Source organism: Condylura cristata, unplaced genomic scaffold (assembly GCF_000260355.1).
Source record: "Condylura cristata isolate star-nosed mole 26May11 unplaced genomic scaffold, ConCri1.0 scaffold00004, whole genome shotgun sequence".
Taxonomy (NCBI): Eukaryota; Metazoa; Chordata; class Mammalia; order Eulipotyphla; family Talpidae; genus Condylura; species Condylura cristata.
Genome location: NW_004567105.1, coordinates 59987642 through 60011672, shown reverse-complemented (window position 1 = coordinate 60011672; position 24031 = coordinate 59987642). Strand labels below are relative to the sequence as shown.

Below are 24031 nucleotides of genomic sequence, written 5' to 3'. Positions count from 1 at the left end.
TCTGTTTTATCAGGGCCTGAGACCTGGTCTTTGACTTTCAGATATGGGGTATTAGAGACAGTTAATGATAGCCACACCTCCTTTTTCTCTGCCAAGCCTGGCAGTGGTGTTTTTGCAGTCTTTGCTGTGTACTGACTTTCTCCATGTCTTCTCCCTTCTAGATCGAGTGGTAGATGATCTCAACCCAATGCTGAACTTTACACGAAAGGAGGTGGAGAATCTACTGCACTTTGTTGAAAAGGAGCCAGCCCCCCAAGCATCCTTAAATGTAAAGGAAATCAAGGAGCCAGTTCTGCAACTTGCCTGTGTGAAGTACCCTCACCTCATCACCAAGGTAAGAATCTGGTATGCATATAGTCCCCACTAGTGTCCCCTTCCATTGAGGAAGGGTTGTATCACAAATTTGTTTCTTTTATCTGAAAAATACCTGAAATTTTGTTTCAGATAAATTTGGGCAAAATGTGGGCAACTTGAACTCAGCTGCTTCTTTGCCTTGAACATTGGAGTTCCCCTCCCCATGCTCAGCCACTCATTCCCATCCTTAGTCAGGCCCTAGGAATGTTGGGCTCAGCCGTGGAAAGTAATTTGGCTATAAGTTTTTCTAGCCAAAAGAAAGAGGAAAAGTTCTGAAGAAGATGTTCATTCTCTGCAGTCTCCCATCCTTTTAATATGGAAGGCAGACTTAGGTTGTCTAAAGGCTGTTGGTGCTAGATTATAGTTGTAAATTATATTCTTGACAGACAGTAAGCCTGCCTGTGTGTCTCTGAGCAGCCTCTTCACTAGTGCTGGAGTCAACTAGTCCTTTCTTGGCTTCAAAGTAAGGCTCATTGAATTATCAGTCATGCTAGCACAAAGACAAGTAATTAAATCAACATCCTCCTGTGTCACCAGGAGCCTTTTGAGCATGAGTCACTGCTCCTTAACCGAAAGGATCACAAGCTGACCAAGGCTGAGAAAAAAGCTGCAAAGAAAAGCTATGAGGAAGACAAACGCACATCAGTCCCCTACACCCGCCCATCATACGCGCAGTATTATCCTGCCAGCGACCAGAGCCTGACCAGCATCCCTGCCTTCAGTCAGAGAAACTGGTGAGTCCACAAAAAGGGGGACAGGAAAGATCCACCACTGAGCTAGACCCAAACTTCTTGATTAGTTTCTTTTTATTTAATTTATATTTATTTTATTTATTTATGCATACAAGAACTGGGGTGTAGGTCAGAAGAAGGAGGACTGAGAGGATTCACCAGAGACAAAGTGGGAAGAAGAACAGGCAGATGGTGTGAAACACACGGCTGAGGGTAGCAGCAGGCAGGTCAGGAGAGGTCTGCTGTCATGTGGGTCACCTCCCGGGCCAAGGATTGAACTCATGCTGCAGTGGCTACAGATTGCTTCATATTGCTGAGACTTAACCCCTTATACCACCAGGAAGGTCCCCAATTCCTTTTTTAAACAAAGAGAGAATCTACAACTTGTTCTTTGATTGCTATGAACTGACAGGCTCTGCTCTGGGGTGAGGTATCAAATCAGTCCAGCTCAGATAGCTGGAAAAAATGAGGGTCGCCTTGTGATTCAAGAGAATCTTTTTGGATTCCTGGTGAGGTACAACTTCTGAAACAGAGGGTCAGCTCTTCTAGACAACTGCCTCTATCGATGCTACCTTGCTTCTAGACCTCTCTTGGCAGTAAAAGTTAAGGGTCAATAACAGGTCCTCTATGGGTCTTGGATCACAATTGGAGAGTTCTATTGCTACAAATGGGATTTCACTCTGTGCTTATACCCTGATCCATAGCAAAAATAAATTTTTTTCCTGCCATCTCTCCATGCCACCAGAATGGTGCATGTAATTGTCTTTCCTGATACTCTCAAGAGCACCAACAAGGCAAAAAGACATACACCAGGTTATTATTACTCTGTGTTCCACTCATCTTCCAGTTTCTAGTTGTGATGATAAAACATGATTATATTTGCAAATTTGACGTCATTGATGATCACAGAGCTGGGGATCACAGAGCTGGGGAATTTGCAGTGAACGTGGACATGGACAGGTTAAACAAGTGTGAAATGATCAGTCTCTGATATGCAGCTCAGAGGTCTAGAAAAGTGGCACTTGTCCTGTCAGCTTGGCTTTACTGTTCTGAAAACGTCAGCCGTCATCATGGGCCATGAAAAAGCAAGAGAAAAAGCATCAAGGAGGGGAAAATCCTGGGATTCTAGAGAAGTAATATATCCCTATAAATAAGTTCTATACAAACAAACTACCTCAAAAGGCAAAATAAAAATCATTATCAAGCCCTCCATGGTGGTGCAGTAGGTTAATGTACAGGATTAAGAAGCTAAAGCCACTTCAGCATGAGTTCAATCTCCGCGCTGGAGGTGACCCACATGGCGCAGCAGACCTCTTCTGATCCACCCACTGCTCCCCTCAGCAGTGTACTTCGTCATTCTGCCTATTCTGCTCCCCACTCTGTCTTTGGTGAATCCTCTCACCATACCTGCACCTCTGTCCTGTACCCCAGTTCTTTATGCATAAATAAATAAATCTTTTTAAAAAATCATATCTTGACTACAGCTTTTAAAGCTGTCAGAATGTGAACAGGATGTAAGCTAAGTGCAAGAGAGGCTCTGTGCAAGAAATTATATTTAATTTTTTTTTTCAAGACTAAGTACCTCATAGTTCTTATCAGATAGCTATGTGATTGAGTGCTTTGCATTCTTAAGATGTTTGATTATCTTGAAGATAAAATGTTGCTTTATTTGAGGGGAATAGATTTCAAACTTTTGAAGATTCCATATTTTAAAAATGTTTTAAATAATATATAAGGAACTGAAATAATGTAATGTATAAAATGTAAGATTTTATATAATACTAATTTTTGGTATCTTTGCTACTTTTTATGAATAAGGTGTTTTCAACTAGAAAGTATTGCTCCCTTTCAAAACCTACAGAATTTATTTCTGTATAACTTTCCAAGACACTGTTGTCTGGGATGTCCTCCTTGTCTTCCATTCTTTTTTTCTATTTAATGGGCTTTTCTGTGTAACAGCAGGAATGGACTAAGTCTGAATCCAGTGAGAGAAAAGCCATGTGGGGGAGGGGAGAAGGTGTGACAAATGGGCTGGACTATAAGGAGATACCAGTTCCTTTTCTGCCCCAGCTCCAGCCCCTGTGGGAGGCTCCAGCCTCTCACAGCACTTGGTGAGCCATTGCATGATCCTGCTCATTCCTTATCCTGTCTGGGTACATGTAAAGATACCTGCGGAGACTCCCAGCTTTAGTCCTTGCAGAGTACAGTGCTTGGCTTGAGGTCCTGTTACTTTTCTGACTTTTGTTTCTGGGAGGGCAGGGATTGACATCTAACCATGGTTTCTAACATGTACATGCTACTTTGGGCATACATCAAGGTTACGGACTGCAGGTCTGGTGAACTTGCTGTGCTTTCTGGCCTGTAAGACCCAGGGACTTCCCAAAGGGGGACATAACATCCTGAGAGTGATGTGGATGTACAGTCAGGCAGACTGGCTCCAACATAAGAATGGTAAAAGTGACTGTTCATGTGCCAGTCTTTAGTCAGGTGAGGAAGAATATACCAATCCAAGAGAGTCTTTTTCCCAGGCAAGAGACTAAAGACATAGACATACACTTCAGCAAACTTAGAGACAGAGACAGGGGCTTAACTTCAAAAAACTTAAATCAGGAGTAGCTTTCTCTAGATAACAATAGCTAGTGAAAAGGAAGGTGAAGATTAAGAAATGCATCATTGGCCCTCCCTGGTGGTGCAGCGGGTTAAAGCACAGCACTAAGATACTAAAGCCACTTACCATGAGTTCGATTCCAGCCTGCCCCGGAGGTGACCACATGGCGTGGCAGACCTCTCCTGACCAGCACGCTACTCCCCTCAGCAGTGTACTTCGTCGATCTGCCTGTTCTGCTCCCCACTCTGTCTCTGGTGAGGCCTCTTGCCGCCCTTGAGCCTCTGGCCTGTACCCCAGTTCTGTATGTACAAATAAATAAATCTTAAAAAAAAAAAAAAAGAAATGCATCATTGACCTTGGGGTAACATTTTAGCATGTTGGTAATAGGAGATGCACTGCTGGGACTGTGGCTGGCCTTGGCCATTTGCTATTTAGTAGCTAGGTTTGTGTGTAGTATTTTAGCTCCTTCTGCTTTTGTGGTGCCCATGACTAGAGGGAACTTTGTAGACTGGCGCCAGGTGGAGCCCAGTGAAAGTAATGCAGAATGCAGGTTCTGTATTATGAATTGAGACTTGAGGTTTCAGAGAATAAAGATGGTTAAAGTTGGGATTGCTTCTCAAAATTACCTCAACATTTGGCATCGTATGACCCCTTTTCTTTGGGTGAGTGGGAAAATTCCACCCATTTGTCTTTAACTTGGCATGCACTACGGCCTGAAAAACTTTTCCTCCCTTACTGCACTTTTGCCTCTAAATAGGAGCAACTCCTAAAATAGATAGAGAAATTCTAAAGGCAATGTCTCATGACCCCAAAAAGGTGTTATTTCATTGACCTCTTGATTCTCCTTAGTCCTCTTATCTCTCACTGCCTCTCTGTTTGCTATTCCATCTTAGTCTTGCTCCTAGTCTCCTTTTGAATTGACTGTACCCTGCAGGTTCTTGTCATCTTTCTCCTAGCAGCCACTGAGGGTATCTGGGGGAAGTCTGGAGAGGCTGCACAGCGATTGCAGAAAGGAAAGGGATGACTGTTCTGCTGAACTCTTTTAGTGTGCTTTGCTTTCTCACAGGCAACCAACCCTGAAGAGTGATGAGAAGCCTGTGGCCAGTGTTCGTCCTGTACAGTCAACTCCCATCCCTATGATGCCCCGGCATGTCCCACTGGGAGGCAGTGTAAGCTCTGCCTCTGGCACAAATCCAGCTATGAACTTCCCAATCAACTACCTGCAACGTGCTGGAGTTCTTGTGCAGAAGGTGGTCACCACAACAGGTTAGGACCTTCTGGGTTCTGTCCAGGGGTGCTATCTCTTTCAAAATTATGTTGTCCATGCAGGAAGTATTTAGTCAATACCTTTTGTATTCTAGACCTTACTCTACTGATTCTGTAAGTGAAAATAAAGAAGATAACCATCCCTGATCTTGAGGAAGTTGTATTTTAATGAATATCTTAAGAATAACAACACAGAACTGGATTTTCTTGAGTCTGGTAGATGGGATAGATTATGTAAATGTCACTTAGGGTGACAGAGTTGGTCTGAAGGAGTTGTGAATATACTGGCTTGTGAATATGTTGTGACTGTGGCATAGCTGGATATAAAGGGTGGTTGTCAAAACAGGTTGATCTGAATGTTTTTTGTTTCTTCATGGGTCTGATGTGGATTGAGGATGGTAGGAGGTGGGCAGCCTGTCCACCAGCCATTGGTTCTATAATTTTAATTGGGAAGGAAAACTTTTTCATCTTGTTATCTAGACATATTCACGATGCATAAGTTTTATTTTTTTTTTACGATTTATTTACTTATGCATACAGACCTGGGGACAGGCCAGAGGTGCAGGGGTGGTGAGAGGATTCATCAGAGACAGAATGGGGAGCAGTACAGGCCGATTGATGAAGTACACTGAGGAGCAGTGGACGGGTCAGGAAAGGTCTGCCATGCCATGTAGGTTACCTCCCTGGCCAGGAATCGAACTCATGCTGAAGTGGCTTTAGCTTCAAAGTGCTTGCTTTTAACCCTGTGCAAAGTATAAATTTTAATGAAAATATCTAAATTAATTTTTTTGAATATGAAAATAACACCATTATAAAAAAATTTAAATAAGTATAAATAGTCTCTTGTAATCCTGCTTCTCTGCTGTTTTGAAAAATACTCTTCATTCTTTATTAGATGTGGAATAATGCCAACAAGCACGAGGATGATGCCACATTCATGGCCTAAAGTGGCGTAGAGCAGATACATGCAAATAGCTTAGAGAGGAGACAAAAATTCATAGGAGATAACTCAATAAAAACTTTTTTCTGGAGGGCTCTCCCTAGTGGCACAACAGGTTTAAGCACAGCACTATGAAGCTATCAAGCCACTGCAGCGTGAACTCAATCCCCGGCCAGGAGAGTGAATTCAGTTCTGTATGTATAAATAAATCAGTCTTTAATAAAACAAAACAAGGCCTTCCCCGGGTTAAAGCACTTCACTAAGAAGCTCAAGCCACTTCCGCCGCATGAGTTCGATCCCCGCCTGCCTGGGAAGAGATCCACATGGCGCGGCAGACCTCTCCTGACCCGCCCGCTGTTCCCCTGAGCAGTATACTTCGTCAATCTGCCTGTTCTGCTCCCCACTCTGTCTCTGGTGAATCCTCTCACCCTCCGCATCTCTGGCCTGTACCCCAGTTCTGTTTGAATAAATAAATCTTTAAAAACAAAAACAAAACAACTTTTCCCAATAATTGGAAAGATCAGATTGCTAAAACATCTTGTTTTCATAGTATTCTTTGTTTAGACAATCTGAGAGGTCTTGTTTCACCTCCCTTGGTTCTGACTTCTACTCCACTGAGAGGCCTTTAGGGAAACTACTGAGGAACTTTGCATTTTGTGTTTTCTTTCCCTATGTAAGTCAGATCCTGTGTAATCTAAATATGAGGTCTGTGTCATCACTAGATATCGTTATTCCTGGACTCAATAGCTCCACAGATGTTCAAGCAAGAATTAATGCTGGTGAGAGTATCCACATCATCCGTGGGACGAAAGGTAAAAGCCCATCCCCTCTGTTTGCTAAGAATTCTGAGTTGAAATGCAGGACAAATATATATGACCTGAATTAGAGAGAAGATAGGAATCATTCAATGATAGTGAATATGAAAATAACACCATTATTTTATTTATTTACTTATTTACTTGTTTTGTTTTTTTAAAGATTGAATGTGAAGGGGAAGCATCAGAAAATGACAGTTTTAAGAGCTAAGCAGAGCTAAATTGGATTTATAGAGTATCTTGTCAATAGTTTAATAAAAGTTTGCTAGGGTGCCTAAATTTTATCATCATTTTTTATGAAGAATCTTGGGGTATAGATGGATACACACCCTACTTTGTGTTAGTATCAGTCTATGTATATTGTGCTATCGGTTAGGAAGGAATGCCCATAGCCTTCCTCAGGCACTCACCTAATCTTGTTTGGGAAGTCTCCACAGACCAGAGTCAGCCAAAGTTGTGTCTGAACTGGCTACGCTTCGGCGTCTAGAGCAATGCTTGGTAAAAGGTGATCATGCAATCGGTGTTTGCTCAGTCATCCCATTCTACATTTCAGGGGCCTTGAGAGGGGATATAAGGCCTAATGTTATAACTGGTTCCTAGCCATGATGCCTGGGCCAGAGTTTCCTAGGGTTGGCTGTGTTTCATGTCTGCTCTTAGCAGTATTTCTCATGTTTCTTCTCAGGGACATACATCCGTACCAGCGATGGGCGGATCTTTGCTGTCCGAGCGACTGGAAAACCAAAGGCCCCTGAAGATGGTCGTATGGCTGCCTCAGGTATAGTGACTTCCACTTTTCGTTGACATATATGGTATTATTTATTTATTTGTTTGTTTATTTATTTGTTTGTTTGTTTGTTTGTTTGTTTGTTTGTTTGTTTGTTTACTTTTTTAAAGATGTGCATATAAGAACTGGGATATAGACCAGAAGAGTAGGAGGTAAGAGGGTTCACCAGAGACAGAGTGGGGAGCAGAACAGGCAGATTGACTGAAATACACTGCTGAGGGGAGCAGCAGGCAAGACGAGAGGTCTGCTGCACTATATGGGTCAGCTCCCTTACTGGAGATCAAACTCATGTTGCAGGGGCTGCAGACAACTCTGCATTTTAAATTAGTACTGCATTTTAAATTAACCCTTGCATCACTAAGGAGGCCCCAGTTTTTGGTTTATTTTACAATAGATAGTGTATGCCTGGTGCACATTTCAAAAGGTGTAAAAAGGAATAAGGGAAAAGTAAGTTTTTTCCTCCCCATTTGTTGCTCCTTTTGCAGGTGGTATTCTCTGTGTTTTCCCCCCAAATATATACTTGGTACAGGGAATGTATGTATATGAAATGAATGTATAATACTTTTATGTTTTTAAAACAAATACTTAACTATGGTATATTGTTTCTTCCTTTTTTTCACTTTCTCTGCTGAGATCTCAGTACTAATTTCTTACCATTTTTTCTAAATATGCTATATTGAAGGTTTGCATGGAATGCTGTTAGATGGGTATGTAATGTGTGTTACATTACTGAGTTTCCTGTCCTGGGACATTTAAATTGTGGGTTGTGGCTATAGGATAAATTCTAGCAGTGGAATTGTTGGGTCAGAGCATATGTGTGGCACATTAACATTGAACTCTTACTGAGTTCCTTTTTCTGAGAGTGGTTCTCATTTACCTCCTAACCACCAAGGTATAAGAGCTAGGCCGCTTATATATGTATCCCAGGCTTTATTATGAAAATATTCATACCTACATGGAAATGTTTACACAAATGGAAAGAGCAGCATTATGAACATCCACATACCCTGCACCAGTGACTGCTGTTCTCATAAACTTTCTTGTCTTTTTTTATTTCAACTACTTGTAAGTTGAAGACATACTGTTTTAACCTAAACACTTCAATATATAACTCCTAACATTAAGGACATTATATTCCTAGTTACAAAACCATTACCACACTAAAAGGAGTTAATTCCATGATGTTCCCTCATATGTCTGTCCATATTCAGATTTCCCAATTGTCCTAGTCATCTTCCATCACCATAGATTTTGTTTTATTTTTTGAAATGAGGATTGTCTGCTTTTTAAACTTCATTTTTCCTCTTTTCTCCCATCATGGTCAATGGTTGTGTTTTGTCCACAGAAAGTCTGACAACTTGTAAGAATGCTCTCTTAACATTCCTGCCTGTTATCTCATAGAATTCAAATTGGCGGTGTTCTGCAGAGCAGTGATTTGGAGTGCAGAAGTCATGTGTCTTATCACAGATAAATTTTTTCCCAGATCAAAGCTTTTCTTTCTGGTAATTAGGAAATGTTGACTGAGTGATGTGTTTGGACACTTGGGAACTAGAGGACTATTTTTTAGTTTTTCTTTTAATGGAAGTTTTTTCCCTCTACCCACCTCTTCTTCCTGTTCACGCTGGTTCTCAGTTATCTACATTTTTTCCCCAGGTTCCCAGGGGCCTTCTCTTGAGTCCACAAGCAACGGCAGACATAGTGCCTCATCACCCAAAGCCCCCGACCCTGAGGGGCTGGCCAGGCCCGTCTCTCCAGACAGCCCAGAGATCATCAGTGAGCTCCAGCAGTATGCAGATGTGGCTGCCGCCCGTGAATCCCATCAGAGTTCCCCGAGCTCCAATGCTGCCCTGCCTGGCCCCCCAGCCCAACTTGTGGACAGCAGCGCTGTTCCCGGGACAGCTCTTGGGACTGAACCTCGGCTTGGGGGTCATTGCCTCAATAGTTCTCTTTTGGTGACTGGCCAGCCCTGTGGTGACAGACACCCAGTGTTGGACTTGAGGGGCCACAAGCGAAAATTGGCCACACCAACTGCTGCCCAGGAGTCAGCCCGCCGGCGTTCCAGGAAGGGCCATCTGCCAGCCCCCGTGCAGCCGTATGAACACGGGTATCCAGTTTCTGGCGGGTTTGCCATGCCACCCGTCTCCTTAAACCATAACCTCACCCCCCCTTTCACTTCCCAGGCTGGGGATAACTCCCTGTTTATGGGCAGTACCCCCTCCTATTACCAGCTGTCCAATTTGCTGGCAGATGCCCGCCTGGTATTTCCAGTGACTACTGACCCTCTGGTGCCAGCAGGCCCTGTCAGTTCCTCTTCCACGGCTACCTCAGTCACTGCCAGCAATCCCTCCTTCATGCTCAACCCTTCTGTACCAGGGATACTACCCAGCTACTCACTCCCATTCTCACAGCCACTCCTGTCCGAGCCGAGGATGTTCGCGCCTTTTCCTTCCCCTGTCTTGCCCAGCAACCTTTCACGGGGCATGTCTGTCTACCCAGGCTACATGTCCCCACATGCAGGCTACCCAGCTGGTAGCCTTCTTCGGTCCCAGGTGCCTCCATTTGACTCTCATGAGGTTGCCGAGGTAGGGTTCAGCTCCAATGATGATGAGGATAAGGACGATGATGTGATAGAGGTCACTGGGAAATAGCTGGAGAACCCCTCTCCACCTCACTCTGGGGCTCCCAAAAGGTTGCTCACCATTCTGGAAGGCAGTGATCTGAGCTTTCTCAGAGTAGGGCACTTAGCAGGAGGGAAAAGGAAGAGGACAAAGAAGAGTAATTGACCATAGCAGCAAAAGCTCTGTTGGCTATTTAACAAAAGAGGCAAAAAAAAAAAAAAAAATTAACAGAGCAGCAATAGTGGGAAATCAGGGACCCAAAACAGGAATGAAGGGCAAGGCATTCTGCCTCTCTTCCTGCCTGCCTTGCTTATGCTGTCTACTTGCTTGCTTGCCCATTGGAGTGTAGAAGCTCATATCCCATGTCTGTCTGTGGGAACATTCTCTCCCAACAGAGCTGCCTTACTGGGTGACTTAACTAAACCTGGAGAGGGGAGGGAAGAGAGGGGGAGGGAAAAGAAATAGGGTGGATGGGGAGGACAGACTGGAGATTCCATGTGAAGTGGAGTCTTTTTAGGGGGTAAGAAAGAAGCAGAAAGAGAGACAGAGTGTGTGTGTGTGTGCGCGCGCGTGTGTGTGTGTGTGTGTGTACACATGTGTACATGCATGTATGTGATGGAGCAGGGGTGAAGGTGGGAGGGAGGGGGGCTTAGGGGGAAACTGACAAATGAATTTATCTTTTTAAAAGTGGAAATCAGAGTGGTGGTGGTTCATGGCAGCTATGAGCATGAACATCAGGGTGTGCCCAGGAGAAGAGCCATGGAAACCACAAGTTTCCTTCTAGTTGGGTGAAGAGAAGGCCCAGCTAGTGTGAGTCCCTGTTTTTCAGAGCCACATTTGTTTCAGAATTTGGGGAAATTATTAGAGAAAATGGACTTTGCCAATCTCTGGCTCTTTCCCCAGAGTCTGTCTCTGAGCAGATTTTTTTTCCCCAGGGTGTGAGCTTATCTGTGCAGAGGCTGGGACAGAGAAACACTGCAGCATGATTGTGAAGTCATAGTTGTGGCCAGAAAAGACATTATTCATAAGGACAGAACTGAGCCCCCAGCTGCTTGTCCTGGTGGCTTTTCCTTACCTTCCCTATTAGAGAGCTCCATGTTAATTTATTTCTTATGGGCAATTATTTATTATTTGGACTTTTCATGTGTCTTGTTTTTGGGGGGTGGAGGGTGGGAAGGGAAGTTAGGGGTAAGGAGAGTAGGAGATTGGAAGGGAAATTTAAGATATCTCAGATCCCGGTAAAAAATATTCTAGGTGGAGAGTGAATTGACCAAGTTTACACTAAATCAACTATGTTTTCAGGAGATGGCCTCTCAGGTAGATCAGGGAATTCTGTGACAGAATAGTTAGTAGGGGTAAGACCCATTCCACAGGAATTGAAACTTGGGGTCGTGGAATTTACCTTTGGGAAACAAGTCACCCCAATTTGGAGCTGTGACCTCCTGGATAACCTTAGAAGCAGGCTCTCCATGCTAAATAGTAAACTTGCATATAGGCTACTGCTTGGTTGAGGGAACAGACTATTGATTTCCAATTGGGAAATATTTTTCCCAGTCTATCAGATGATTAGTGTGGGCCTGGTGTCTGCTACCTCTAACCTCTTTGAAGGAACATGGAGGACCCCTTCCTCTGTAGGAGCCTTAAGTCTGACTTTTGTCATAAAGAGCATCAGTCTTTCTGGGGGTCTCATTTCTTGCCAAGGGAGGGGACAAATGGTCTTCAACCATAAACACTGGCTGCCTTCCATTGCTTTCTCTCCTCCTGCTACTGAGATTTTGGTGGACAGTTCTTTATGATGAGTAAACCTTGTCTGGCTTTAGAGCTTTACTACCTACTTGTGGGTATCTCCTTACTGGCAGCTGCTGTGTCTGCCTCTTCCCAGCCCTGAAGGCGACTTAGCTAGGTCGCCCCTGTAAGTAGCTATTTCTGCAACTCTTCTGACCAGCCCATTTCCAGTTTTGGCAGGTCTTTTCATACTGTGGGTTTTCATCCCCAGAGAACAGGCAAGGAGATGGCTGATGAGGGGTGGGTGGGTGTGAGTGTGTGTGCACGCCTGTGTGTGAGCACTGTTCAGTTACACCAAAAGAGGAATTTAAGGAGCTTTCTGTTTTCATAAGCACCCTCTCAGACACTTAACTCATTCATAGAAGCCTTAGATCTACAATTTAGCTATGCAAGTTATTTTAATAATTTAAAAATAGCAGTTCCAACCAGTGCTTTTTCTTTCAGATGCATCCCAAGAATGAAGGGACTCAGTTGGAATGGGCTATTGTCAGGTTGAGGCTGGTGGAGCAGGAGCTCACTCACTTGAATCTCTCATTTGCAGAGCATACCTGGGCTACAACTGATAATTCTAAGGCCCTGGAGCTCTTGGGTTCCAGAGGGGGGTGTGTGTATGTGTGTTGTATGTGTGTATTGTGTGTGCTTGCATGCAGGAGGAGTATTTCTGTGTTTGCCTCTAGGAAGTCACAGCAAAGGCTCAGAAAATCCAAACTATCCCAGCAAGGAGTAGTGACGTAAACTAGTCACTAGAAGAATGGGCTTGAAGGTACCAGGAACCGAATTGGTATTCTGAGAGGTGGAATACCAATTTCCTGCCTGTTCTTTACCTGATGTCCTGGAAGCTGGGTCTTGCTTCATTTTGGGAGAAGTCACAGTTTGGGGAGGCTGACCTGGCTAAAAAGGCTTTTCTTTGATAAATGCAGCTTATATTGTATAGGGGGGGTGGGATGGGATCATGGGAAATTGGAGTGCTCTCAGTTTTTTGGTTTTGTTCTTAATGAACCTGAAAACACTTCTGACTTTTCTGCTGTCTCACTGTGTGTGCTGATGGTAAGTATGCAAACACCAAACATGAGCATGTATATGAGGGAAGCAGGAATGTCACAGAGCCTAAGAACCATGTTTTATATCTTCTTTGATCAGAAATGCCTGGTGGTGGTTTCCCCTCACAGTCGAGGCCCAAGTGATAGGAGAAAAGACAAAAGATCAGGCCTAGGCATTTTCCCTCACTATTGTCTTCCACAGAATGTTTTCAAGAGTCTCTCAAACTCCAGTCATCTGGTTTAGCCTAAATCCTCAGCCTTGGGAATATAGTACAATTTTAAAATTCGGGATTATCATTTGTAGTGATGCTGAACTCCTTTTATTAATATCTTTGTGAAGAAAATTGAACCAAATAGCTACTTTAGTAAGAAAATGAACCATGTTGAATTAGATTTTCTTTTTGGAATTGGCTATCTGCATTCTTCACCCACTGGAGTTGTGCTTCTTATGCATCTATCTCATCATCTCTTTGATTTAGGAATAACTGGTCCTTGGAGATCTCTTCCCTAGAAATTAGTGTGTGGATTATCTTTATACTTGTGGTTCACAATGAAATAGGAAATCTCCCACTTCAGGGGATAAAGCATATAGCTGGGGTAAAATTTGATAGCTTGAGAGACAACCAAACTTCAGGGGTCTCAAAGCTGCCAGAAGAGCAAGGCCCTCTGCCTCAGTCTGCTTAAGCCTGGCGTTGCTCTGGAACTGAGTCCTCATCCCTGGAGAAACTCTTCTGGGGCTTACGTTCTTGTTCTGGCCATGACTCCCCTCTTCCTATTTTCCAGTTCTGTGATTCCTCAGAAAACCGATCTCCCTTCTGAGTCATGGCCTCCTGTACACCCAGCTAAGTGCTTTCCCCCTTACAAAAACAGAAGAGCTCTTTCCCCAAGTACCCTTCCAATATCCTCCCTCCTCCTACCCTCTGCTGACTGCTCCCAAGGAAAGCTGCACCTCAAGGCCTGTCTGAGAATGCTGCGCTCTCCATCAGTTATATTCAAATTCCATTTCATTCCTGCTGACTCTTCTGCCCTGTGTATTCTGCTGTGATCCCTTAATATCTGTTCTGTGCCACTAGCTTGAACTTAGGCCTTTTATGAATATACCTGAGTCTTACGATGAACTTCCTGAACAGGCAGTGTCCAGCTTCTTTGCTCTCCAGGAACCTGAGTCTGACCCTTTCCTCTTGTAGGTTTAGTAAGCTAGTCCATTGGGAGAGGTAGAGGGAGAGGCCAGGCAGACTGCAGAATCTGTAATACAGAGGACGAGGGTAGTTTTAGGTACTCTCTGTTACCACTACTGGGATGATACTCAGAAGAGAGGGCACCTCATACTGTGACCTCACCCAGGATCCTTCCCTAAAAGAGAGCTCAGCCCAGGGTGTGTGTGTGCGTGCATGTGTGTGTGTATGTGTGCGTGTGAGAGAAACTGAGAATGTGCACACACATACTCGTGCACATGGGTGTAAACTGACTGTTATCTGGTTATGTTACTCAGGGTAGGCTGGGGACTCACCAGAATCATCTCCTCGGCCTGCCCAAGATTGGCTTTTTCCTGTACCCTCTACAGAGGGCTCAGGGGAAGGGGATCCAGGTGGGTTGAGGGGGGTCACAGTGGATAACCACTAAGGCCACACTGGTGCCAGGAGGATTTGGGGGAGATGGGTTGGCCCCAGGGACCTGGCATCTGGCTTTGGTTTTCCGTCTTCTTTCCTCAGGACGCCCCCTGAGGCCTGGGACCTGCGCCTGGCTTTGAGGAGCATCTGTGGCTGGGTGCTCCAGCTGCTGGTGTGATCATGGGCTTCCCTCTTCTCTCAGCAGGGCAGGTGCTCCTGCCCCAGAGACTGGGCAACTGGCTGTTTCTATGACGTATTTATTTTTACTTGTGTTTCATGTCACTTTTTTAAAAAAGCAAACAGAACAATTGTAAGTCAGTATAACTGCCTATCAGTTTTCTTTATTTCTCTTTTTGTAAAATAAAATTTAAACTCAAAAAGGCAGTGTTGTTTGATCAAGGATTGTCCAAATAGCTCTTTAGCTGGGTGGTGGGTGGGAAAAGGGATATAACTTAGAGCATAGTGGTCACTGGGGTGGAATGAGGGCTGGGGTTGGGGGAAATGGAGGGGGAACAGAGGGCAGACTGATGACTATTGTTACACTTTTGTTGCAGTGGGATTCACTAGGGCTTTTCTGCCTTTGTTAACTGGAAGACAACTGCCTTTCCAGAAGAAACTGGAGCTGACTTGGAGTGACTTGAGGCTGATTCTCAGTCATGGCATGTCCTGCGGGGGCATTCCTAAGTAGGCTGTGAGTGGCTGGATTCTGGGTGCAGCATCAGTGCCTTCAGAAGGTGGGAAATGACTGGTGACAGAGTTTGCAGAGTATCTTACACTGCGTGTACATTTTCTGTCATCTGAGTTAGAGGATCTAACCATTGTCTCATAGAGAACTCACCAGGACTTTGCAACATGAGGTGGAAAAGGTGGGAATGGCCACTCTAACTTCCTTTTAGTCCCTTGAAGGGTAGGAGCCCTGGGGAAACATTCCTTGGTATTTTACTGAGGGAAATTAAAGGGTCTCTGTGGATACTTTGAACTAAAGAAGAGGCAGAAAGAGACAAAGGCCAAATCTGGGTTCATGAGAGGACATTATGTATGTGCTATTGGAAAATAGGACTAGGAATAGAGCATGGGCATGGCAAAAGGTTAGGTGATAAAGTCTGCTGAGACTTGCTCCGGAGTATAAAATGTCTTGGCTGCTGCCTCCTGGTGGCTAACAGAAGCTTCACTGGGGTCAGTCGAGGGTAAAGTGCTCCAATTGGGCAACCTAAAATGAAGCCTGTAATCCCAGCCACAGGCAACCACCTTTTAGGACAGGGACACTGAAGTTCCTTTCTAAATTATGCCCTGAGCACTAACCCAGGACTGTTGAGTTTCCTATCCAGGCTAAAGGAAGAGAAGCAGACAGAACAAGATGAAGATAGCTTAAGACAGTGTTTCCTGGGAGTTTACCAGCTTCTGAAAAGCAGGAGAGCTGATCCAATAAAAATCATTCTGATAGAGACTGGCTGTCTCTGCACAGGAGAGCTTACCCTTGTCTCACAGGAAATGATTCCAAGTGTAGAGTCCATTTGCTTGGGGCATCCAAAGGGATTGATAATGTGCCTTACGTTCGTTCATAAGCCCAGCTCTCTAGCTTTAAAGAGTCAGCTGTCCATTATGCCAGTGTGACCAGAAGAGTTAGGTTTCACCCTGTGGGTGAGGTGAGGTTCAGTATTTCCTGTCAATGGAAGGAATACTATGAGGTAAAGAAAAAGGAAGCCAGAGTTAAGAGTGTCTTTGCCCAGTCTACCTTTTACTAGTGTAATACTGAGATCTGCAAGATGATCACCTCCCAAACACCAATTCTCCACGTCAGGAATACCAGGTAGCAACTCAACCTGTCTTATAGCCACGCTTATGTGCATAGTTGTCCCCTTAACTTTCTACTGCAAGACTGGGTCTCTCAGAAGGCTAAGGTTTGATGTTTGGGCCCCAGGAGAGTGCTTTGTGGTTCATAGACCCTTAGAAACATGAGCAGATTGAACCTATGTTCAAGTCATTACAGTTGACCTGGCAGTCACTTGGAATACAAGCTAGAAGGGCAGCAGATCAACCAACCTCTCCCAGCCACATCCAGGGCACTAGGGAGGAACCTGGAAATGCATCTTTTCTGTGAAGAGCCCCAAAAGATTTGGACCTCGGATTTGTTCACTCAGTGTCACCAGATCCCTGAGCTGTTTTGACAAGGAGTGATTTTTAATAATATTTGGAGAATTAATAATCACCCCTGTACTCCAGGTGGTGAGGCAGGGTTAAGGAGGGGTGGAGGGTTGAATGCATGAAGCTGACTTTTTGCGCTGTCCAGAGGTTATATCTATCAGCTTCCCTGAGCACAGATTGGCTTCAGGTTCCTCATCTGTAAGACAGCAGTAAGTGGCCCTGCCTGGCTCAGTTTTCAGGCCTGTTGTGAAACCTCTGCCAGCAAGTAGGAAGTAGAAGTTCTTGCCTCAAACTGTACTGTTAGACTCTACTTCTTGACCATCTTTAAATGTCCCTCTCTGGGGCCGGCTTCGTGGACCCCAGCCTGGCTCTTTACTGTGGGTCACTAGGCTGGCTTCCTCTCACGCTCTTGTGATATTCTTGCTAGCCTGGATGCCAAGGTTGTTGCTAAGTCACCCTCTCTTACCTGGTAGTTTATGGGAGACTGGAAAGCGCCGGGTGGACTCCGCCCCTGACAGCTCACGCTAGTTTCCATGGAGACAGGGCGGGACAGGCCTCCACCCTCGGGGTCCCGCGCGCACGCGCCCACGGCCACGTCCCGCCGCGAGATGGGGCGGAGCGTGCGTGCGCGGCGGGCGCGCGCAGGCTCCGCGACTGAGCCTGGAGCCGCCTGCGCGGGTTGGCGTCCGTGGCGGGCGGCGGCTGAGGTGAGGGCCCGGCTGTTGTGGAGGTGTCCCCGCTGGGGCAGCCTCCTGTGTGTCGAGTGTCTGGAGCCTCGGTCTGCCCTGGTGCGACCTGGGGGCCCACTGCAATCCCAGAGTTAGCCCCGCGGCCCCGGCCACTCTTTGCATCTTGTCTCGCCCACAATGGCTCAGGCCGGGTCCTAGGGCCCAAATGCGACCTTGGACCAGCCCTACCACCCTGGGCCACCCCCTGCTTCTGCCGCGGTACAGGCGCGCCTCGCTGTGGAGCCGGAGGGAGGGGGTTAGGAGCCGAGCTGTGTTTAACTCCGCCCCCGCCCCCTGAGGCCGAGCTTCGCCGCTTGCTGCAAACTTTAAGCGTCCCTTAAGTTGCGGAGGGCGTGGGGTCCCGATGAGGGAAAAAAAAAGGGCCTGGGTAATTAGGCGAAGCCACTGAGCAGGGCCTGGAAGCGGAGAGTGGGGGGCAGCGTGTCCTCCGCCCCAGTCAGGCCTCCCGAGTCCCGGTCTTCCGCCCGCCGCTGGCGCCCTAGTCTTGCCGACAGCGGGGCCCTTTAAGCGCTGGGCCTGCCGCGACGGCGCACGTGAGCGGCTCCAGGAAGTGGGCGCTGGCCGTCCGCCGCGACGCCCGCGGGCGCCCGACGGAGGGGACCACCCCGGCCTCTGAATCTGGAGAAACCGAGACCCAAGAAGGGCAGTGCCTGCCCAAGGTTAGCGGCTCGAGCTGGGCCTAGAGCAGAGCCCAGAGGAAGCGGGCTCAGCAGAACAACCCTGCCAAAGAGGGTGGCCTGTAATCCCCCTCAAGGGGTCTGAGGAAATGGTGGGAATGTAAACTTGAAGGAGGGAGTTCTTGCAGAGACGCCCCATGGGCTTGCCCTAACAAGGGAGCAATCAGGGCTTGGTGTCCAACTCTGTGATGATTTCCTTTCTGCCCCCAGCATTGGAAAGACTGGTCCCTGCCGCGCCGGATGCCATGATTTGCTAAAAGTGAGCCTGGCTTTTCAGGTGAGCTTCTTTGGCTCTTCTTCCTTTTCTCTTGAGTATGGGGAAATTCATGTTGCCTCTCCCCTTCCTGTGTTACCCAAACCTCTGAGGCCGCCTAGGTGCATTTCCCCCCTCCTCTGAGACTATTTAGAAGGTGAGAGGCAGAGAACCCTGGGAACTAAGTTCCCTTGACAGGAAGTGTGCAGCTGAGGACTGGTGACTCCCAAGACAAGTAGATCCTGAGTGCTTCCAGTGGAGAGCCTGTATTCAGAAATGTCCACAGTGGATTAAATGCTTGGACTTTACTGGACTCACCAAGGACAAGAGAGACAGGAGAGATGGGAGCTTGGAGTACGATTGCCTGCATTTTGGTCCGTGGGGTTTTATGCACTGTTAATACCTGTGTGACCTCTAACTACTTATTTCCTGACCCATATCTACCTTGTTTTGAGGATTATTGAAATAGCTGTGTTTCAACATTTAGTAGTGCCTGCCATGTTGTAAGTACTAAGTGAAAGACTTATCAAAACATGAATAAATCTAACTGGAGGCAAGATGCAGAGAATGTGTCCCCCCAAAAGATAGTCACCTTTGTTGCCAAAAACTCAGGGGTTCCTAGGTGATGGGAATATGGATAGATGAAGACTCGTGTGGGACATTTCAGTGTGGACACCAAAGGTTTAGAAATTTACTTTGCTTCTTTTGAGATAAATACATGTCCACATTAACTCCAAAGACAGTTTTTCAGTAAAAAAAAAAAAATTGATGCCCAGAACCGACAAGAAACATTCCATAGGACTGATGTATTGACATTTAGCTCCCCAACCTTTTAGATTTTAAATATTTAAACTCTTGGGGTAGGAATGCTTCTCCAGTGCTTTCCTCCCTTTAAATTTGTCTTTGTGTTGTGATTTCTTTTTTTTATTTTTTGATTCAGTAAGAAAGTTAGACTGTTGATCCCAAGCTTCCTGGAGACAGTTTTCTGCCTTGCATTGCTCACACCCTGGTCTGGGTTGTGTTTCTGGGCCTTCTCTTGGATAACTTCTCTGCTACACCCACCTGCCTTTCCCCCGCCCCGCCCCCCCCCCCAAACAATCATCTCTTTTGCTTTTACTATGCAAATTTGAAGAATGGGGAAGAGAGAATTGTCAGACAAACTATACACACACATACACACACACAAGAAAAAATACCGCACCCTACCCCAGGATGTCTTTCTTTGAACTGCCTAGTACAGGAGGTAGGGTGGGGAGAACAGAGCCACAGAGTAAATTCTAAACACTCACTGGTGTTGGTGGAAGGAAGAAAACGTGGGAGGAGTGACAGTCTTCCCCTAACAAAGCACCCCTCCCCACAGGATGAAGTGCACTGTCCAGGTAGGAGTTAACTGTTACTTCTCCCTCTTGTGTTTCTCTACTTCTAGCAGTCTTTTTTTCTTCTTTCTTGCTGTTTCCAATATATGGTCTGGAAAGGTGAGATGAAGCTCAGGTCTGGGAAGCATGTTGGACTGTGTTCTGCCTGCTCAGGCTGATTTGAATTAGTTTCTTCTCTGGTTCTGGATGGATGAGCTTGCTGGATAGCAAGGGTCAAACATCCTTATTAGCAAAGGATAGTTTCCTATAACAGCCTCTTCCAATGGCACATTTCCCACCGGGGTTTTGTTTCCTGGTTTATTAACAAGTGTTGGCACCCTGGCACTTGCCTGTTCTCCCTCTGACAGTTCATGAGGCTTGTGGGGACTGGGCTGGCAGTGTGTTCAGCTCTAAGAAGGAAGAGGCACTACAGAGAAAAGGCAGGATGGCTGATGACTGGCCCATCTCAGGAGGCTTTTCAGGGCTGGGAGTTTGTCCTTGACTATGACTCACTCCTGTACCCCTCGATGACTCAGTTTCCCCAGGTGTGACCAAATGTCTCAGCTGACAGGCAGAGCTGCTCTGAGAAACTCAGCTATTGTGATTAAGAAATAAAGAGGCTTGTGGCTTCAGTCATGCTTTGTAGCTCCCTTCTAGGTCACTAATGTGTAAACACTTCTAGTCCCTCCCCCTCCTGGGTCAGATCACCCAAGGCAGAGCTAAGGTTGGGCCAGAACTGGTTGGCAGGTAGGTGGACACATTGGTCAGAGCAGGCTACCAGCCTCCTCTTCCTTCTGTCTCCTTTGCAGCTACCTTGGGGCGCGGCGTAGGGGGTACAGAGCCATGTCGGACCTGCTACTTCTGGGCCTGATTGGGGTCCTGACTCTGCTGCTGCTGCTGACGCTGCTGGCCTTTGCCGGGTACTCAGGGCTGCTGGCTGGGGTGACAGTGAGTGCTGGCTCACCCCCCATCCTCAATGTCACTGTGGCCTACAAGTTCCACATGGGACCCTACAGCGAGACTGGGAGACTTTTCACCGAGAGCTGTAGTGTTTCCCCCAAGCTCCGTTCCATCGCCATCTACTATGACAACCCCCAAATGGTAAGGATCCCCCTGTGTCCTGGCTGGGGCACTGTCCCATGGATGTCCATGGGGTAAGACCTGTGTGTATGGGTGGGGTGCTGGGGAGCATTTGGTTTCTGAGGAAGACGTGGGAAAATCTTTGAGTTGGCCCTCCAGACCACCTACTCTCTGAGCTTGAAGCTCCTGTCTAGATTTAGCCTGACCTTCTGCTCTAGGCATCTCTATGCTAACTTTTTACTTGTCCAGGTCTGGTTCCCCTGGGTCATGGCTGCCCAAGGACTTCTGAGTACAAAGTACTGCACCACCATGAGTCCTGGCTTCTGCCAGAACCTTGGTCATCTGCATTCTCTTCTTGTTGCTTTTTCTTCTGTCCCCATTTAAGGCCAACATTCTAAGAACAGACTACTCAGATTTGACTTTCTCATATCTTATCGTTTCTGTGCTTTCTCTCTTTCAACTCTGACTACGGCCGCAAGTCCTTGAGGGCTAGTCCTTTGTGTGCGACTTGGAGTTTCACCTTTCCAACCATTCTGGTGGCCCCTGGCCCAGTGATCAGTGTTTTTAGACATCTGGCTACCTGGTTAGGAGAGGTCTAAAGTGGGAGGGGGGTTAATGTGGGTGGTGGCAAGTGGAGCCAGGTGAGCTGCCCAGAGTGTCTAAGATGCAGGAGGCAGAGACTACGCCAGCATCATAGGCACCCTGTGGGCGTCTGGCTGTACTTAACAGCCTGCAGTGAGTCAAAACTTACCAATGTAGCCTCCTGCCATACCATGGGCGGTGCTGCCCACGGCTGCATGGACTAGCACGTCTGCCAAGGGCTCTTCAGCCTCCAGCTTTGAACCTTAGAAACCCAAACATTTGGAATCCCCAGCCCTGGTATCCTTGCCTGGAGAGCGCAAGAGGTAAGGCCTGCTATATCCTGGTTACTGTCAGCTGACAGGCTTCACCTGGACACTCAGTTGAAACAAGGGTGTTTGGTTCCCTCTTTGCCAGGTTCTGCTTGACACCGTTGCTCTGGAGATGGACAGACTCGGCTCTTCTCTCAGGAAGATTTGTGTGGTTGGCAGGTCACACAAATGATTTTCCAATTAAGACACTGAGCTCATTGCCCATTTGTGTTGAGGGTTCAGTTCTGTTGGGGAGGTTCAGAGGCAAGGTGGATTTCAACTGGGTATTCTCCTATGATAGTTTTGTTCTGCTGGGAAGGACATGAAATGCAAGAACAAAAAGACCTGGAGGCCTGAGATACGGAAGTGTGACCAGTGGACATGTGGGTGGAGAAAGAAATAGAGGGTTTGCTGGTGGTAGGAGGCACAGCAAATTGGAAGAAAGATATGATGTAGTTTGCCACCTGCAGTTAAGGAAGCTAACTGGATGGCAGGTAGAAGAGGGAGATGAGGCAGGGATGTTTTCAAGGAGATTGGGCTGGGTTCAGGTCAGAGGTAACATGACTGGGAGATGGCACTAAGTGGGAGTCAAGTGTACTGAAGCCAAGTGGAATGGCACAGGCACTGTATTGTGTGAAGCTCCCAGTCCAGATGTCTGATCCCTGCTTCTGCAGGGGTCTGTTGTGTATATTCCTTCCCATCCTATTCCCTCTCCTGGTTCCTGCCCCTCCTTCCATACCTGATACAGTTGAAGCCCTCTACAGAGCCTCAGTGGGAAAAGGAGAGTACTTGCAATGGCCTTTTCCTCATCAGCTTGTTTTCTTGTTCTAGAAACAGCACATTGTTGGAGGTACTAATTCTAGAGTGAGAAAGGGTCAAGGCAGCAGAGTACATTGGGGTCAGGGAAGAATGAACTAGAAGAATGTTGGCATGGGCACTCTCCCCATGGCTCTTGGTTTTTCCACTGCCTTTATTCCAGAGGTGTGGTGGACACTGTGTGGACCTTGGACTACCAGGCTTGACTGAGTACACTCTGGTTTTGAGTACCACACTGGGGGTCATGGCCTGAGAGTGCAAGATTCTGCACTCAAGATTCTGTCTTGTCACTGTCCTGCAGTATGGTCTGGGGCATATCACATTACCTCTCTGAGAATTCATTTCCTCATCTTCAAAGTAGTAATAAAATTACTTGTTTCATAGGTAGACAGACAAGAATTAAGTTAAGAGACACAGGCGAGGCATTCGCCTTCAACAAAATTTTTTTTAAGATTGATTTATTTGTGCATACAGAACTAGGGTACAGGCCAGAGGTGCAGGAACGGTGAGAGGATTCACCATTGTCAGAGTGGGGAGCAGAACAGGCAGATCAACAGAGTGCACTGCTGAAGGGAGCAGCCGGCGAGACGGAGAGGTCTGCTGCACCATGTGCGTCACCTCCCGGGCAGAGACTGAACTCCCACTGAAGCTGCTGCAGCCAGCTTCACAGTGCTGCGCTTTAACCCACTGAGCCACCAAGGACCCTTGCCTTCAACAAATAGCAACAGAAAAAGGTTGGGAAAACCTCTCACGCTAGTTAGGTATGCTGGGGAGTTAGACCCAACATTCACAACCTATTCCTAGACCCTTGGTCTGGCTGTGGACATCTGGCCAAGGATAACCCCCTCGATCCTGTCCCTTCCAGTCCTGCGTCACTCCAGGAGACACCTATGTCCCCATTCAGAGCTAGATCATATCCTGACACGTGGGATGGTTAAGGGATGCCTAGTTACCACCTACTCTGCAGCTAGGCAGTATATTCTCTGCCTGGTAGAGTTCTTAAATGGTTCAGGGAATCATGCAGTATGGTGCACCCAGACTTCAGGTGCTTGTGACTACCACAGACTACCTGGTCTGTAAGTATATTAGTCCTGTCGGTTCACTCTGCTGATAACTAACGAGGAGGAGACCAAAGATGAGATAGCAGAGGTGAGGTACTGATCTCACACAGTTCATTCATGTGCCTGGGATATGGGAAGGGAAGGGACAGTGGGGGAAGCCCTCAACCTGTAAGTATTGGGGTATCAGGGAAGCCTGGAGGAAAGGTCTGATCCTATATTGGAAAATGCTAGGAATCCCAGCTTAGGCTGCCTCCCCAGCAGTGTCCAGCATGAGGTCCTGCATCTTTTGGGTCACAAGGAAAGATTAGGATACAGGCTGAGCTATTGCATGTCCCATTCCCACGTTTCCCTCCCTAGCTCACACAGTGGGAGCTGGAACCTGCTTCTCCATGAGTTTGGTATAGGAGTGAGACTGCGTCAGGCTATGTGTGGGGTACAGTGTAGGACCAGGTTA

At 46.6% G+C, this 24031-nt stretch overlaps 2 protein-coding genes across 3 annotated transcripts in view; both read left to right on the top strand.

Moving 5' to 3' along the window:
• RAD54L2 (RAD54-like 2 (S. cerevisiae)) overlaps nt 1–10340 on the top strand; it is a 75796-nt gene extending 65456 nt beyond the window's left edge. Inside the window, exons 18-23 of the mRNA XM_012720676.1 lie at nt 162–334; nt 892–1088; nt 4760–4959; nt 6622–6711; nt 7397–7489; nt 9152–10340. Coding sequence (XP_012576130.1) covers nt 162–334; nt 892–1088; nt 4760–4959; nt 6622–6711; nt 7397–7489; nt 9152–10146 — 1748 coding nt within the window. The 3' untranslated portion in view covers nt 10147–10340. The remainder of the gene's footprint in view (nt 1–161; nt 335–891; nt 1089–4759; nt 4960–6621; nt 6712–7396; nt 7490–9151) is intronic.
• Nucleotides 10341–17318: 6978 nt separating this feature from the next.
• Nucleotides 17319–24031, top strand: part of TEX264 (testis expressed 264) — a 28114-nt gene continuing 21401 nt past the window's right edge. The window contains exons 1-3 of one of the 2 annotated variants that reach the window (XM_004676109.2): nt 17319–17403; nt 18333–18399; nt 20540–20831. In XM_004676109.2, the coding sequence (XP_004676166.1) occupies nt 20574–20831 (258 nt within the window). In that variant the 5' untranslated portion in view covers nt 17319–17403; nt 18333–18399; nt 20540–20573. Of the gene's footprint in view, nt 17404–18003; nt 18105–18332; nt 18400–20539; nt 20832–24031 lie in introns of those variants that run through there. The other variant, XM_012720598.1, reaches the window with a different exon arrangement.